Source organism: Aotus nancymaae, unplaced genomic scaffold (assembly GCF_030222135.1).
Source record: "Aotus nancymaae isolate 86718 unplaced genomic scaffold, 86718_ANA_hifiasm-v0.15.2.pri h1tg000025l, whole genome shotgun sequence".
NCBI lineage: Eukaryota > Metazoa > Chordata > Mammalia > Primates > Aotidae > Aotus > Aotus nancymaae.
In genome coordinates, this window is record NW_026988438.1 from 29765429 (window position 1) to 29779289 (window position 13861).

The following is a 13861-nucleotide window of genomic DNA, read 5'->3' on the forward strand; positions in this document are numbered from 1 at the left end:
CTGCAACATCAGCTCTTCCCTGGGTCTCCAGCCTGCCAGCCTGCCTTGCAGGTTTCAGACTTGCCAGTCCCCACAATCATGTGAGCCAATTCCTTAAAATAAATCAAGGGAGTAAGGAGGGTGTCCCCAGAGAAAAAGAACCAGTTAAATCACACACACACACACACACACACACACACACACACACACACCCCTAAATAATACAAACTCCAACCTACTTTGCTGCACACTTGCCCTGGAATGGCCCTAGGAAATTCTTGATCAAAGCTCCTCGGATGCTGTCCAGATAATGGTGCCTTCTCTGGGGCAAGCCGAGATTTTTGGCAGTTGCTTCACACTCTGATGTTTTCACCAGCAAGTGCAGACCCCAAACCTTCAGACATAGCTGTCAGTGCCTCCCTGTGAAAAATTCCTGTTGAAATAATGCACATACTCTTTGGAAATCATAACATAGTATCCTTCAAAGTAACATTCTGCATAAAAATTCTGGTCTAAGTAAATGAATTGAAACTGCTCCCAAAGTGGCAGAGTCTTGTGTGAAGTCTGCTAGTTGCTCAATAGAATCCATTCTTTCCTTCGTGCATGGTTATATGTTTGGAGCTGGGGAAATGACTTCCAAGCCACATGGTATTTCCCAGCCTTTCTTGAAATCAGAGGCAGCCATGGAACTAAATTGTCACCAGCAGAATAAGAGGGCCGGTACCTTAAAACCAGGCCCCATCTCTTTCATACTTTTTTCTCTCCTGTAAGCCAGAGCACCAGCTGCAACAATGAGCATGTGCTGTGACCCTAAAGACAAAAGCAACACCTAAGAACAATGATTCTCAAAAGTGTAGCTGCCTCACAAACACCAGCATCAGCACCACTTGAAAATTAGAAATGCAAATTCCCAGTTCCTACATCAGATTTACTGAATCAGAAACTCTGAGGGTGGGGCCTAGCAATCTGTGTTTATTAGACTTCCAGGTACTTCTGATGCTCACTGAAGTTTAACTGTGCTACCTTGAGGGATGGCAGAAATAAGATGGAGGAACCTGGTTTCCTGAATCACTGCATGGAGCAGAGTCACACAGTGACATGGACTTCAGATGGTTACAGGTGAGAGAAATACACTTTCATCTGGTTTGAGCTTGGTGTTTTGTTTTGTTTCATTTTTCTGTTTTTGGAAATGGGAATGAGGGGGTCTTTTGTTAAAGCAGCTATCTTTTCAACCAAAATACTATAAATCTCGAAGAATGAGTGAAAGCTCAATCAATTGTGGGGCAGTGGTCTCTTTCTCTAGGGTTTCCTAGACCAGATATTCCCAGAGGGATTGTCTATACTGATGTGCCACAAATTGATTATAGGGAGGGCATAATGGGCATGGGAGAACAATTAATAATCTTTGGAACACTGGTGTTCTTTTGTTTCAAGGTGACATGTTTCTACACCTCTGGTTCTTTTTATTAGGATCTCAAATCATGACACCCCACATTCTTATTGCGCATGTAACATGCCCATGTGCAGGATCTCAGAGCCCGTCTTGCAGTCCTTGATCTCCACATGAGCCTGAGCCTCACTTCTGTGCTTGTGCACAACTGCATGTCTGTATAGCTTTTCCCATAAGCAGAGACAGTTGCCTATGAAAACTTCTCCATGACCTCTGTGCTGCCTAAGCTAGATGACCAGAACGGTCAACTTTTGTTCCTTTCCTTTCTAGATAAGCAGTTAAAATGCCTCTGGTAAACAACCATGTTCCCTGACCTTGGGTTTTTTCAGAGATCTAGGAAAAAGAATAAATGCAGGATTTTTGAGATTAGAATGGAGTCACAAGATAAGCAGTATTTCTCAGCAAGGAGCCAAGAATGCACTAGAATAAGAGAGGCTGAGCTTACAGGCAGAGGGCAAAAGAGCTGTGGGGGGTTCATCCTCCTCTTTCCCACATTCCCCACAGCCCCTTCAACCTCCAGCTCCACCCGTATAAGGATGCGGGAGTTGGTCATGGGTCAGGAAGAGACTAGGAAATTCATATCCTTTTGAACCTATGCAATGTTTCTGCTGGCATCTCTCCAAATCTAGCTTGGCCTTGATACTTGATTCCTATGATGTGGTAGAGGTGGATAAGGAGGAAGTGGGGGGTACCACACGACTAATAAATCTCTTGTGTCTTCTGTTTTTATATTCATGTTACTTCCGGACCATGGGGGTCATGACTTAGGGGTGGAGATGGGTTTTTGTGTAATTAGCCACAACACACAGGTTTTTCCTCTGCTGTGAATGGCTAGCCCTTCTTCTCTCCATCAGCAGTCAGTGAACTATTCACTCTTAAGTCTCAGCTCACAGATCACCTCCATGAAGCCTTCCTGGACTTCCCCCAAGGCTAGTTAGATGTTCTTCTGGGACCCCTGTAAGATGACAGTATGGGGTACAGATTAAGCTCAGGCTCTGGAATGACAGAGCTTGGTTCATAAGCCTGGCTTATCTACTTAATAGCTACTTTGAGAAAGTCTGTGCCTCAGTTTCCTCACCTGTAAAATGGAATTTCAAAATAATACTGTTCCTGTAGATTATTAGATTAAATCTCATGGATAGGAATATGCGGCCCAGAGAAGTGAAACCTAGCAAATAAGTGGCAGCGCTGAGACTAGATTCCAGGTCTCCTGGCTCTTATCAAGGTTGCTGTGCCCAGGGGGTACCCACAGAAAGGCACAGGTTGGGATTGAGGGAGAAAGGGAGGCTGGCAGGTGCTCAGGGGTATGACCCAATCAGCCTTAAGAAAGGGACACCTTTCTCTAATTACACTCCCCAGAAGAGGTACCTTGTTCTCATAGCCCTTCCATGGGGAAAGGGAACAGCGTTTCTCAATTAATCAGCCCTGAACACTTCTTTCTGCAATGTGTCCACCTGCAGGAGCATCTCTTCCTAATTTGCACAGAGGCACCTTATGTATCAGGGACAGCCTTGATCCCTGAGCTGCTCCTCTTCTCACTTGGTGTCAGGTCCTGGGGTCCAGGTCCAGCCCATGCTGAAGTCCGAGGGGAGTGGGTAGACGGGCAGAAAGAACATTCGGGAGCTATAGGCAGGTGAATATGGTTTTATTCAGTGACCCCTCTCAGCAGCAGCTTACTCGCACTAGCTCTCTCACACTGTCCGCCCTGTCTCGGCTGCTTGAGCCTGCGGCTCCCACACACAGCTGTGCAGCCGGCTCTCCCTTGCCTTCAGGGTCAGCAGCTTAACTCTTTCTCTCTCTGGGCACAAGCAAGCCAAGCTGTGTCCTGACTCCCTCCTGTCCATTTGCAAGATGGACAGCTTTGGCTCTCTCTCTCTCTAGGCACCAGCGCACCTGCCATGTCAAGCCATGTTGAGCCGAGCCGAGCCCCAAGAGCCCCCCTATATAGCGTTAGCACAACAAGTATACCTTTTACAGACAACAGTGGCTCAGAGCCAAGTATGAATTTACACAAAAAGGTTATATAACAAGTAGAGGTGTGCACCCGCGCACCAAACCCAATGAGTCATGCAGGCCTGGATATCCGCCTCTGCCTATTCCTTGACCAAAGCGCATACATGTACATTACTCTTGGATCTGAAGTAGGGCTGACAGATAAAATACAGGACACCCAGCTAAATTTGACTTTCAGGTGAACAACAAATCATTGTGTAGGATAAGAATGTTCCATGCATTCTGGGGACATACTTAGCCTTAAAAATTTATTTTATTTATCTAAAATTCAATGAACTGGGCAGTCTGTATTTTTATTTGCTAAATCTGCTGACCTTAGTCTAGAGGAAGTGTTGTATTCCAGCTGACTCAAATCAGCTCATGAGAGTCAACTGTAAAATGTTTAGGAGATTTATGAGCAAGTCATTAAACCACTGGTAGCTTGAAACCAACCATGGTGGGAGTGTTTACACCACAGAAATTGGTGACTGCCACACCTCAGTGCTTTTCTTTATAGAGCTGGTTATGAAACATTCCCCAATATGCCACTGTCTAGAGGTTTCCTTGTTCTTAATATACTAGGCAGACTCTGAAACCACATCCTGGGTGCACCACATTCACACGGGAGTCAGATCACATCTAAGGTAGCTGTAAGCCTTAGTATATTAGAAAATGGAAAATTCCACTCCTAGGATCCTAGAATGAGGAATGTTGGAAACTTAGAATTCTAAAACAAGGATGTTAGAATCTCAGAATTTTAGAAGATGGATCGTTAGTGTTGAAAGCAGGGGCTGTTAGTATCCATTCCTCGCCCCTCTCTAGCATACAGATGGTCAAGGCCTTACAGCCTGGCCAGATCTCTGGCTGGCCCTCCGGGCTCAGGGCCCAGGCTTCTTGCAAGCCACAATGAAGCAGACTCCAGTGTTGGCAGCACTGGTGACAGAGTAGCTCCGGAGACTGTATAGGAGCTGCTCAACGTCAAAGCCGGCATCCAAGACAGCCTGCTCCACCTCCTCCTTCTCCAGGGCCAAGCAGGAGAATTCACGCTTCCCCACCATGTAGGACGAGAGCCGAAGTGTGACCATGGTCACCAAGTGGCCACCCGGCTTGAGCAGTGAGGCAAGGTTGCAAAGTGCAGCACGGTAGGCATCAAGGCTACAGCAGGCACACTCCATGGCCAGAAAGGTGAGCACGCAGTCGGCAGGGGGCAACACAGCCGGGGCCAGCGGGTTGCCCAGGTGGACATCACATTTGAGCACCCGCTTCACCACTGCTCGCAGCTTCTCCTCTTTCTCCTGCCATCGGCCACTGCAGAAAGAGAGGGAGGGAGTCGGGGAGGCACTTCAAGGTTCCAAAGGGAACTCTCAGTCCACTGCGACTAGCAGATGGAGATAATCTCTGAATCCCCAAAGGATTGCTGTCCCTGAGTCCCTGTGTGACCTGACAGCAGGCTTTTCTTCGATCTGATCCTCAGTTTCTTCCAAAGAAAAATGGTTAGCAAGAGTGGACCAGAACAATTAAAGGAACCTTTCTCTCTCTGATTTCATGTGAGCCCCCTTCCCTTAATCCCCAGGAAGGACAAAACCACCCCAAGCACAGACAGGGCAGTTAACAAACACTATTGGAAGGATGGATGAATTAATGAATTTCTACAGATAATACATGAATATAGCTATCTTAAAAATATAATGTTGAGTGATGAAAAGCAAATCCCAGATGACACAGGGCAAAATATTCTGCTATAAAGCTCAAAGGTAACTAAAACTAAATAATAGATTGTTTAGATATACATAAGTATGCAAGAAAAAAATTTTTTTGAAAAAGGGAATAAGTATAAAATTGATATCAGTGATTACCTCAGGTGGGGAAAGGCAGGAGCAAGGAGTCACAGAGAAGCACAGGTAAGTCTTTATTATATCCAAGTACTCAGGTTGGGTGGTGGGTTCACATCATTATATGTCATATAGTCACACAGGTACAGACAATAGAGGGAAGAAGGAAGGATGGATGGGTGGGTGGATGGATGGATGTGTGGATGGATAGATGGATATGGATGGATGGATGGATGGATGGAGATGGATGGATGGATGGATGGATATGAATGGGTGGGGGGATGAATGGATAGATGGATGGGAAGGTAGATTGATGGATATGGATAGGTGGGTGGGTGGATGGATGGAGATGGATGGATGAATGGATGAGTGGGTGGATGGATGAATATCAATAGATTGATGAATGGACAGATGGATGGATGTGTGAATAGCTGGCTGGCTGGCTGAATGGGTGAATGGATGGGTGTTGGGTGGATGGATATGGGTAGGTGGGTGGATGGATGAATATGGATGGATGGATGGTTGGATTGGTGGGTGCATGGATTGATGGATATGGATGGATAGTTAGATATATATAAGATAGGTAGATATATAGATTAGGAAAAGGAAGAAAGAGAAGAAGGAAGGAAGGGTTTTATCACCTGGTCTTCAGTGTTCACACTTGGCTATATCACACCTCAACATAGGACTATGATCAGAGACTTGTCCCTGAAACTCTTGTAATCCTGAAACTTGGGGGCCCATCTACTCTGTCCCCACAGCAAGACCTCTGGTCATATACCTGAAGGCCCTACTGTCCTGAAAATGTCAGAGACAACCAAGAGGCCAGAGAGCCCTCCGAGAAAGAAGGTCTGGGAGCCCCTCCCCAAACTCTGCACCCCTACCTGTTTCCTTCGAGCTCACAGGCGAATTTCACCACCGGGGTCCAGTCATAGGCCCCCGGCTCCTTCTTCAGCCATTTTTCCAGCTCCTCCCGGTTACGGTCGGTAAAGTCAGAGAGAGTGATGTCTTGGAAGGACTCACAGGCCGCGAGAACTTGGTAGATGGTAGGACCTGAGCCGATGTCGATCAGCGTGTCCCCTTGGAGGCCTCCTGTGGGAAGGAAAGACTGGTAAGGGATGGGTAAAAGAAATGAGACCCGAGACAGACACAGGGATGAGGACACACACCCTGGTCTTACCCAAGGGGCAAGCAGCACCAAGCATGGTGGTTATCACGGATTGGTGGCTTCCTGTAGGCCAAGCCTCATGCTAAATATTTTATATGCATTCATTTCCATTTACACCTCAGAACTACCCTTGTAGTGACTACTATCACTATTTTCATTTTATAAATTAGAAAACTGAGTCTGAAAAAGGTTAAACAATTTGCCCAATATCTTTCAGCCAAGAATATAAGCCAAGAGTATAATCTTTCTGGGACAGAGAAAAGAGACCCAAGCCCTGCTCTAGTGAAGATTCCGGCTGGAGAGATTAGAGAGGACATGCTGGGGGCAGTGGCCCTTTAAGTTTCAGGCTGACTGGGAGCTAGGAGCATCCCTGGGAAGTCCAGCCCTGCCTGGATGGGTTTCTCATTCCTTGGAGGTGGGAGGGGTGTAAGAGTACAGGAATAGGAAGCAGGAGGCTGAGAAGGAGATGATCTGGGAAGATGGTCCCAGGAGTAAATCCAGGGTCACCTGGAAGCTGGAACAAAGCATGACTTCCAACTTTCTGTCTGGAGCCCCGGCGTGGGGCCATCACTTGGCCTTCCAGGCTTGGTCACACCAAGTCTGGCTCTTCTCTGATTTCTGCCTCCCATACTGGCCTGCTCCTCCAGGCTCAGCAACATTTTAACCCCTCTTATCCCCCAGACCACCAGGAAACTCACCCTTACTATTACCCAGTCAAGTGCCCAAAGTGAGAACATGGCTGTTTGAGCTTGGAAGACACACCAAATCATGGGGTCACCGTGGGGAGGGAAGAGATCACCGGGAGACAGGCAGAAGTCACCATCCATTGTACAGATGTCTCAGTTTAGGTCCTTGGGACCTGACGGCCTTGCTGTCAGGTTTGCAACAGGGTTGAGACCCCACCTAACAATCCTTGTCCCAGGGCAGGGCTTTTCCAGGTCCTCATCACAACCACATCTGGGCTGCACGCTCCAGGAATAGGCAATCCTGACCCAACCCACTACAATCCTGCTGTTTGCCCCTGGCCTTCTGGGGGACCCAGAGGCCTGGCTGTGTAAGGGCAGGGCTGAACTTGACAATGACCTGGAAACTCTTTTCTGCTCCACCCCAAAGACCTAGGAGCTAATGGAGAACAGTGTGGGAACTGCATGGGCTGTGCTCTTCCCATGGATCCTGATCCCTGAGCTGGCACACAACTCCTGAGCCATGGGGAGACAGACCCAACCTCCAGCATAACAGCTACCCAAAGAGAGGGACAGGTCCCCAGCAGCTCCCCCAGCCCACCCACAGCAACCCCTAGAGGAGACCAGACTGCCCCCAGGACACCTTGTCCCCAACCCCATCCAGGTTCCTTGGAGAGAGGCTCGAGGGGAAGGGCCACCCTCTGCTCACCAGGGCCGAAGGTCTTGTGGAGACACTCCAAGTAAAACTTCAGCATCTTGACCTCAGGCAAGTGGCTGCCATCGACGCTATAGTAAGTGGCCAAGTAGTCCCTGGGCAGGAAGTGCTTCTGATACTCATCACCGCCCGTGAAGCCGCCCTCCATGGTGGCCCTGAAATATGCCCCCTCCTGCCTGTCTGGTCTTATGAGGGCTCCAAGCTCTCCAGGCTCCACCTCCAGCATTCCAGCCTCATCCCATCGCTCCTCCCACGTATGTCTCTCAAGCTTCTCCTTCTAGGGGGACGCAGAAGGGAGTGCATCCCTCACCACCTCCCAGCCACGCTGACACACCTGAGGTTCCCCCAACCCCAGAGCCATGACAGCTGGGGCTGCAGCCGCCGTGGTCCTGCTTTCTCTAGGGACCAACCCATGTCCATCAAAGGCAATTGATGGTGCCCAGCCCTGGGTGCAACTCTCAGTCCTGCCAGCCACATGCTGCTGTGTGGCCTCCAGCAAGTGTCAGACCCACGTTTCCCCACCTATGTGCCCACTTCACTGACTGTGAAGACCAAAGCCACTCCCCCAGTCACAGATATTGTGACCTGAGTGCACAGTGAGATCCCCATCTTGTCCCCTGGTGGTCAGGGGGCCCAGTGGCGCTCTCTCTAGGCCAGGCAGTAGGTGCAGCTTCATGCATCCCCGATCCCTGCTGGAGAACAGAGTTCAGACCCCAGGAGGCAGAGCAGAATGGCTGACTTGGCATCACTGTGCAGGCCACTGGGAGAAGAGCAGAAATTATCATCCATCTCCATGAATGAGAACAAGGGTGCCCAGTCATAAAGTATAAACTATCAGAGGGATCCTGGCTTCTTAGCTGCTGACTCACCAGGTAAGTTCAGGTAAGATACTGCTGGCCTCAGTCTCCTTCTCTTTGAAATGGGACTGGGTTGTAAAATCTCCCACAGACAGAGAAAAGCTCAGTCTCTGTTTTTTACACTAGGAAATGGCTCTGACTTGGCCACAAACCAGACAGAAATGAATCTGCTACAGTGGAGGTTCAGGCCTCTTGCCCTGAAAGTGGGAAGGACAGGAATGCCTTGTTCTAGTTTTAAGTAAACAAATAATTCTGAATCCACAGGGCCCAAGAGACAGAGATGCCGCAGAGGCAGGAACACCCAGCGGTCATCTGGGGCCTGGCTTCCAAGGAGCAGGCGCCTGGGCAGCCTCCAGGGAGGCCTGCGGCCAACGTGCTGGCCAGCAGAAGGCACTCAGAGCAGGCAGGAAACTGCAGTGCTCACGTTACATAATTGGAGGAGTGTGCAATAAAGGCATGGTACTAAATAAGGTGTGGGCAGGGTGGAAGGAAGCCACATGATACCTCTATTAGTCAGGGTTCTCCAGAGAAACAGAGCCCAGGATATGTACACTGAGACAAATTGGATCTATTTTCAGGAATTGGCTCATGTAATTGTGGAGGCCGGTAAGTCCAAAATCTGAAGGGCGGAACCAGGAAAAGCCAATGTTGCAGTTCAAGTCCAAAGACCAGCTGCTGCCAGAATTCCCTCTTGCTCGGGGAAGGCCAGTCTTTTGTTCTACTTGGGCCATCAGCTGATTGGATGAGGCCCACCCACATTATGGAGGGCAGTCTGATTTACTCAAAGTCCACTGATTTAAATGTGAATCTCATCCAAAACCACCCTCGCACAAACAGCCAGGATCATGACTGACCACCTGTCTAGGCACCAAGGCCTAGCCAAGTTGAGTCACAGAAGGCACCATCACAGAACCCGAGGAGCCATCATCCCAGCAAGACTGAGAGAGAGAGACAGAGCTGTGTAGAGAGGGCCTCCTGCAGCAGCCAACAGCAAAGGGGCTGATGTGGTTTGGCTGTCTCCCCACCCAAATCTCATCTTGAATTGTAGCTCCCACAGTTCCCATGGGTTGTGGGAGGGGCCAGGTAGGAAGTAGTTGAACCATGGGCGCTGGTCTTTCCCATGCTGTTCTCATGATAGTGAATAAGTCTCACGATATCTGATGGTTTTCTAAGGGGAAGTTTCCCTGCACAAGCTCTCTTTTCACCTGCTGCCATCCATGTAAGACGTGACTTGCTCCTCCTTGCCTTCAGTCATGATTGTGAGGCCTCCCTAGCCATGTGGAACAGTGAGTCCATTAAACCTCCTTCCTGCAAAAATTACCCAGTCTTGGGTATGTCTTTATTAGCAGTATGAAAACAGACTAATATAGTAGCTAAAGAAGAATCACCCAGTCCTCCTTCTCTTACCTCCCTCCAATATCCTGCCAAATTTAGAAGGAAGGGAGTGGTGACTATAGTCCACACGTCAGCCTCCTGGCACTTGAAGTAGCCTGGAGAGGATGGAGAGCAGATATGGAGGCACATGGAAGAAGCCCAGCGTTAACACTGAAGGGGCTGAACCATAGACATGAATGTACTTTCCAGGATTACAGAGCCCCTGCAGCAGGACGTGGGCAGCTAGGGGGTCTGTACAGAGTTGGGAGAGACCATCCTTCCCAGAACTACACATCCTGCTGCCATTGGATGTCCTTGGATGGACAGAGGATATCTTTCCTAATGCAAGGCCTCCAGTGCCTCCTGCTCCCCAGAGGAATGAATCCAAACTCCCCCTTGGCATTCACAGCCTCTACCCTCTGGCTTCCACCTGCTTCTCCCCCACTCAGGCCTTCTCCATCCCTATGTGCTTCCTGACTCTGGCCTGGCCAAGCGTCCTAACAGCACTAGGGCAGTCTGTTCAGAGTGAAGCCTCTTACGGATATATTCTAAGAGCGAGTTTTTCAACCTCAGTACTATTGGCTCTTCAGACCAGATCATTCCTTGTTGGGGTGGGTTGCTGGATCGTGTTGTAGGATTTTTAGCAGCATCCCTGGCTTCTACCTGCTAGATGCCAGTACACTCCAAAGTTACATTTTTGGGGACAACCAAAAATGTCTCCAGACATTGTCAAATGTCCCCTGGGAGGAAAAATTGTCCCCAGTTGAGAACCACTATCCTAAGGTTTGCCTTCTTCAATGTGACATTTTGTTTATGACAGAGCTAAGCTTCAGACCCTTTTAACAATGTACACCTCATCTTAGACATCTTTCTATACAGTGATTTTTTTAATAGAGCAAGGACATTTCCAATTCAGGAGGACTTCTGTTTTAATAGTAAGCAAAGGAGCAAATTTCAAGCTGCCTATCAAGACAATAAGACCACTTGAAAAGTCAGACAGATAAGAAAAGGATCAAGCTCCTTTACAAGATTAGGGAAACTACCATCCCAGCCTTCCATGCTCCCTGATACCTCGCTACTTCTCTTCCTGCCTGGCTCTGTGGAGTGAAGAAATGAATCCAGAGAAGGAACTTGCTGGTATACATCAGACTCTGTTTTCTCTGGTGAGTTGCAAGCAGCTACTCAGACCCTCATCTCACACCAAACACCAAAATAAAGGCCAAACATTTTTCTAAAAATCAACCGCAGAAGCTCTCACAGTCAAATCGTTATCAAACTTCTGAGTAAGAGAGGATTTTCTAAACCTAGATTGAAGAAAGCCCAAAGAAAAAATACCACATTTATTATTCTATATTATGTTACATTATCTCATATTTTGTTAGAGAAAAATTAAATATTTGTCCTAAAAAATTAAAAGGAAGAAAACACTATTTTTTCTTTTGGAAAAATAATTTAGTGATTATTTGCCTAACTTATTTGTTGTACTAAAAGTTTTTAGAACTCTGACCCAGGAATCCCATATATAGGAATCCAAAATACAGAAAAATACAGAATACAGAAGTACAGAAAAAGGATTTAAATACAGCAAAAGCAAATGCACAGGGGTATTGATTTGGGCAAGTCTGTGCCTCAGTTTCTTCATCTGTATAATGGGAAAAATATTATCTTGCTCAAAGAGATGCTGAACAGGTTAAGTCACAGGCTTTGCCCAGAGGATAGTGGTGAGGGCTGAGGGACTACTGTCATAATCATCATGTCATCTCTGTGACCCTCCACCATAGCAGCGAGTGGCAGGAGAAGGAGAACCAGCTTTGCTGGACAATCACGTGGTTGCTGGAGTGTGATGTGACCAAGCTGCATGCGCTGGAGTCAGCCCAGGATGTGCCTGTCTCTATGTAGACATGTACTGGACAGCCCCTCAGAGGCTGGCCAGCCTGCTGAAGCCAGACAGGCACCTGATCGCCATGGCTGCCCTCACTCCCACTATCTGGTAGGTTCCAAGAAGTTCTTTGGGCTCCAACCAGAGAAGGAGACAGTGGAAAAGGTGGTGCAGGAGGCCAGCTGCCAGGTGCGGAGGTGTGACTCCACCCCAGCAGCTGCTCTGAGACCTGCTCCATCAACGAGGGTGTCTGCTTTGTGGCTGCCTGCAAGGACCCCAGTGTCTGAGGCCAGCCTGGCAGAGGAGGGCCTGCGCCAGAGGGGAAGTCATGACCAGAGCATCTACAATCTTGCTCCACAGCCTCCCTAAAAGCAGGTCAGGCCTCAGCACTACCTCTTCATTCCTGTTACCTGGTCCCAAGGTCACAAACGAAAAACAAGAGTTCCCTCAGCACCCCGCCTAGGGTTCTGTCCCTTACACTACCCTGCACCAAAGATCACGAAGAAAAAGTGGCTTAGGTGGATACTACCTTGGTTTGGATTCCCCTAGAAGCAGACCCTAAGACAAGGATTTGAGTGCTGAGAGTTGATTTGAGGGGAGATCCCAGGAAACATCAATCAGGATGTGGGAAGGAAAGCAGAGAAGGCAGCCACACACGGTGTGTCATCAAGCCCTTACCGCTGTGGGCAATTGGAACGCCATCGTGCTGGGGGCTCTGGGGCCAGCATAGAGCACATGGTTCGGAGTTTTCCCACCCGGGGAGCTGCAGCACTTGCCCACTACCTCCTGTTGTCATGACAGAGAGCTGCTCCTAGGGGGCGTTAATTCCCCAGCACATCCAACTTGCCTGTATTTGGACAGCGCAGCCCAAGAGAGAATCCTCAAGTGAAGGCTCACGGGTGCTGCCCATGGGAAGTTCACCCAGCATGCCAAAGGGATAGGAAGAGGCAGCAAGAGCATCTGCAACAGACATGAAATGTCCCGCTGGCTGGAGTATGGGACAGGTCCTGGGGAGCCTGGTTTTTCCACCAGAGGAAAAGGATCTCAGGTTCTTAAACTGGAAAGACACAACCCGAGAGCAAAGAAGACCTCAAGGTCAAGCTCCTGTTCCCACAGGTGAGGAAGGCAAGGTCTGGGAAGGGAGGGGACTGGGTCCACTCAGAGGGCTCAGTGGTCAGGGGCAGAGGCATTGGAGCCTGGGCTCTGTGCAGGTTACGACGGACCTGGTGGTGATGGATCCTCTGGAAATGGTTGGCTGAGGCTGACCAGCAGGGCAGAGCCGGGACCCATCAATATGGCCAAGAACACAGGACCTCTGACCTCTAGGAAGGCCTGGGGCCACATCCCTAGAAGGACCTTCACAAGGTCATACATCTCTGGACATCCCTTACTCAAACAGCCAGCTCTGTTCCAGCTGGCTGTTAGCACTGGGCTTCCCCATTCTCCCTGGGATGTGGGAGGGGCGTCAGCATTTCTCCACCCAGGCCAGGCCTACATGAAGCCCCCAACCACGCTCCGAAATGTGGCATGACCCCTCACAGGTCTTTCAACTCCCAGTGCCCCAACCCCAGTCCGTTCTCCACAGAGAAGCCTTCCAAAGCCAGTGCAGGCCAGGCTCTGTCCTGCTAAAAACCGTGGCCCACGGGGATAAGGGCCCAGCCCAGCAACAACGCATAAGGCCCAGCACACTCTGGCTGCAGCCTCAGGGACTGCACCCACCAACAGGGCTCCCGAAGCCAGTCCAGCAACCTCCTACCTGCACCTGCTTGCAACACAGAACTCCTCCTCTCCTCTCTAGTCCATGCCACACCTCTGAACAGCCTCCAGCAAGCGGTACAGGAAAGAGCTGTGATGAGGAGAAGGGTTGAGCCAACACCCTTGGCCCATTTGCCATCCTGCTGCTAAAGTTCAGTGCTTTCCAGACTGCCTCCA

The 13861-nt window shown here is 49.2% G+C and overlaps 1 protein-coding gene across 1 annotated transcript; it reads right to left on the reverse strand.

The window, feature by feature from the left end:
- Positions 1-3053: 3053 nt before the first annotated feature.
- On the reverse strand, positions 3054-8002 carry INMT (indolethylamine N-methyltransferase). Its single transcript, XM_012475129.2, has 3 exons — positions 7814-8002; positions 6138-6345; positions 3054-4729 (listed from the first exon to the last, which is right to left on the reverse strand). Exons 1-3 carry the CDS (start codon positions 7965-7967, stop codon positions 4300-4302), a joined length of 792 nt encoding a protein of 263 aa, XP_012330552.2. The 5' UTR covers positions 7968-8002; the 3' UTR covers positions 3054-4299.
- Between the last annotated feature and the right edge of the window lie 5859 nt (positions 8003-13861).

Excerpts from the sequence above, each read along its gene's own strand:
- INMT (XM_012475129.2), bottom strand. The coding sequence starts at position 7,967 with ATGGAGGGCGGCTTCACGGGCGGTGATGAGTATCAGAAGCACTTCCTG. Across the intron at positions 6,346-7,813 it reads CCACAAGACCTTCGGCCCTG|GAGGCCTCCAAGGGGACACG; the intron begins GTGAGCAGAGGG and ends TCCTTCCCACAG. Across the intron at positions 4,730-6,137 it reads TGTGAGCTCGAAGGAAACAG|TGGCCGATGGCAGGAGAAAG; the intron begins GTAGGGGTGCAG and ends CTCTTTCTGCAG.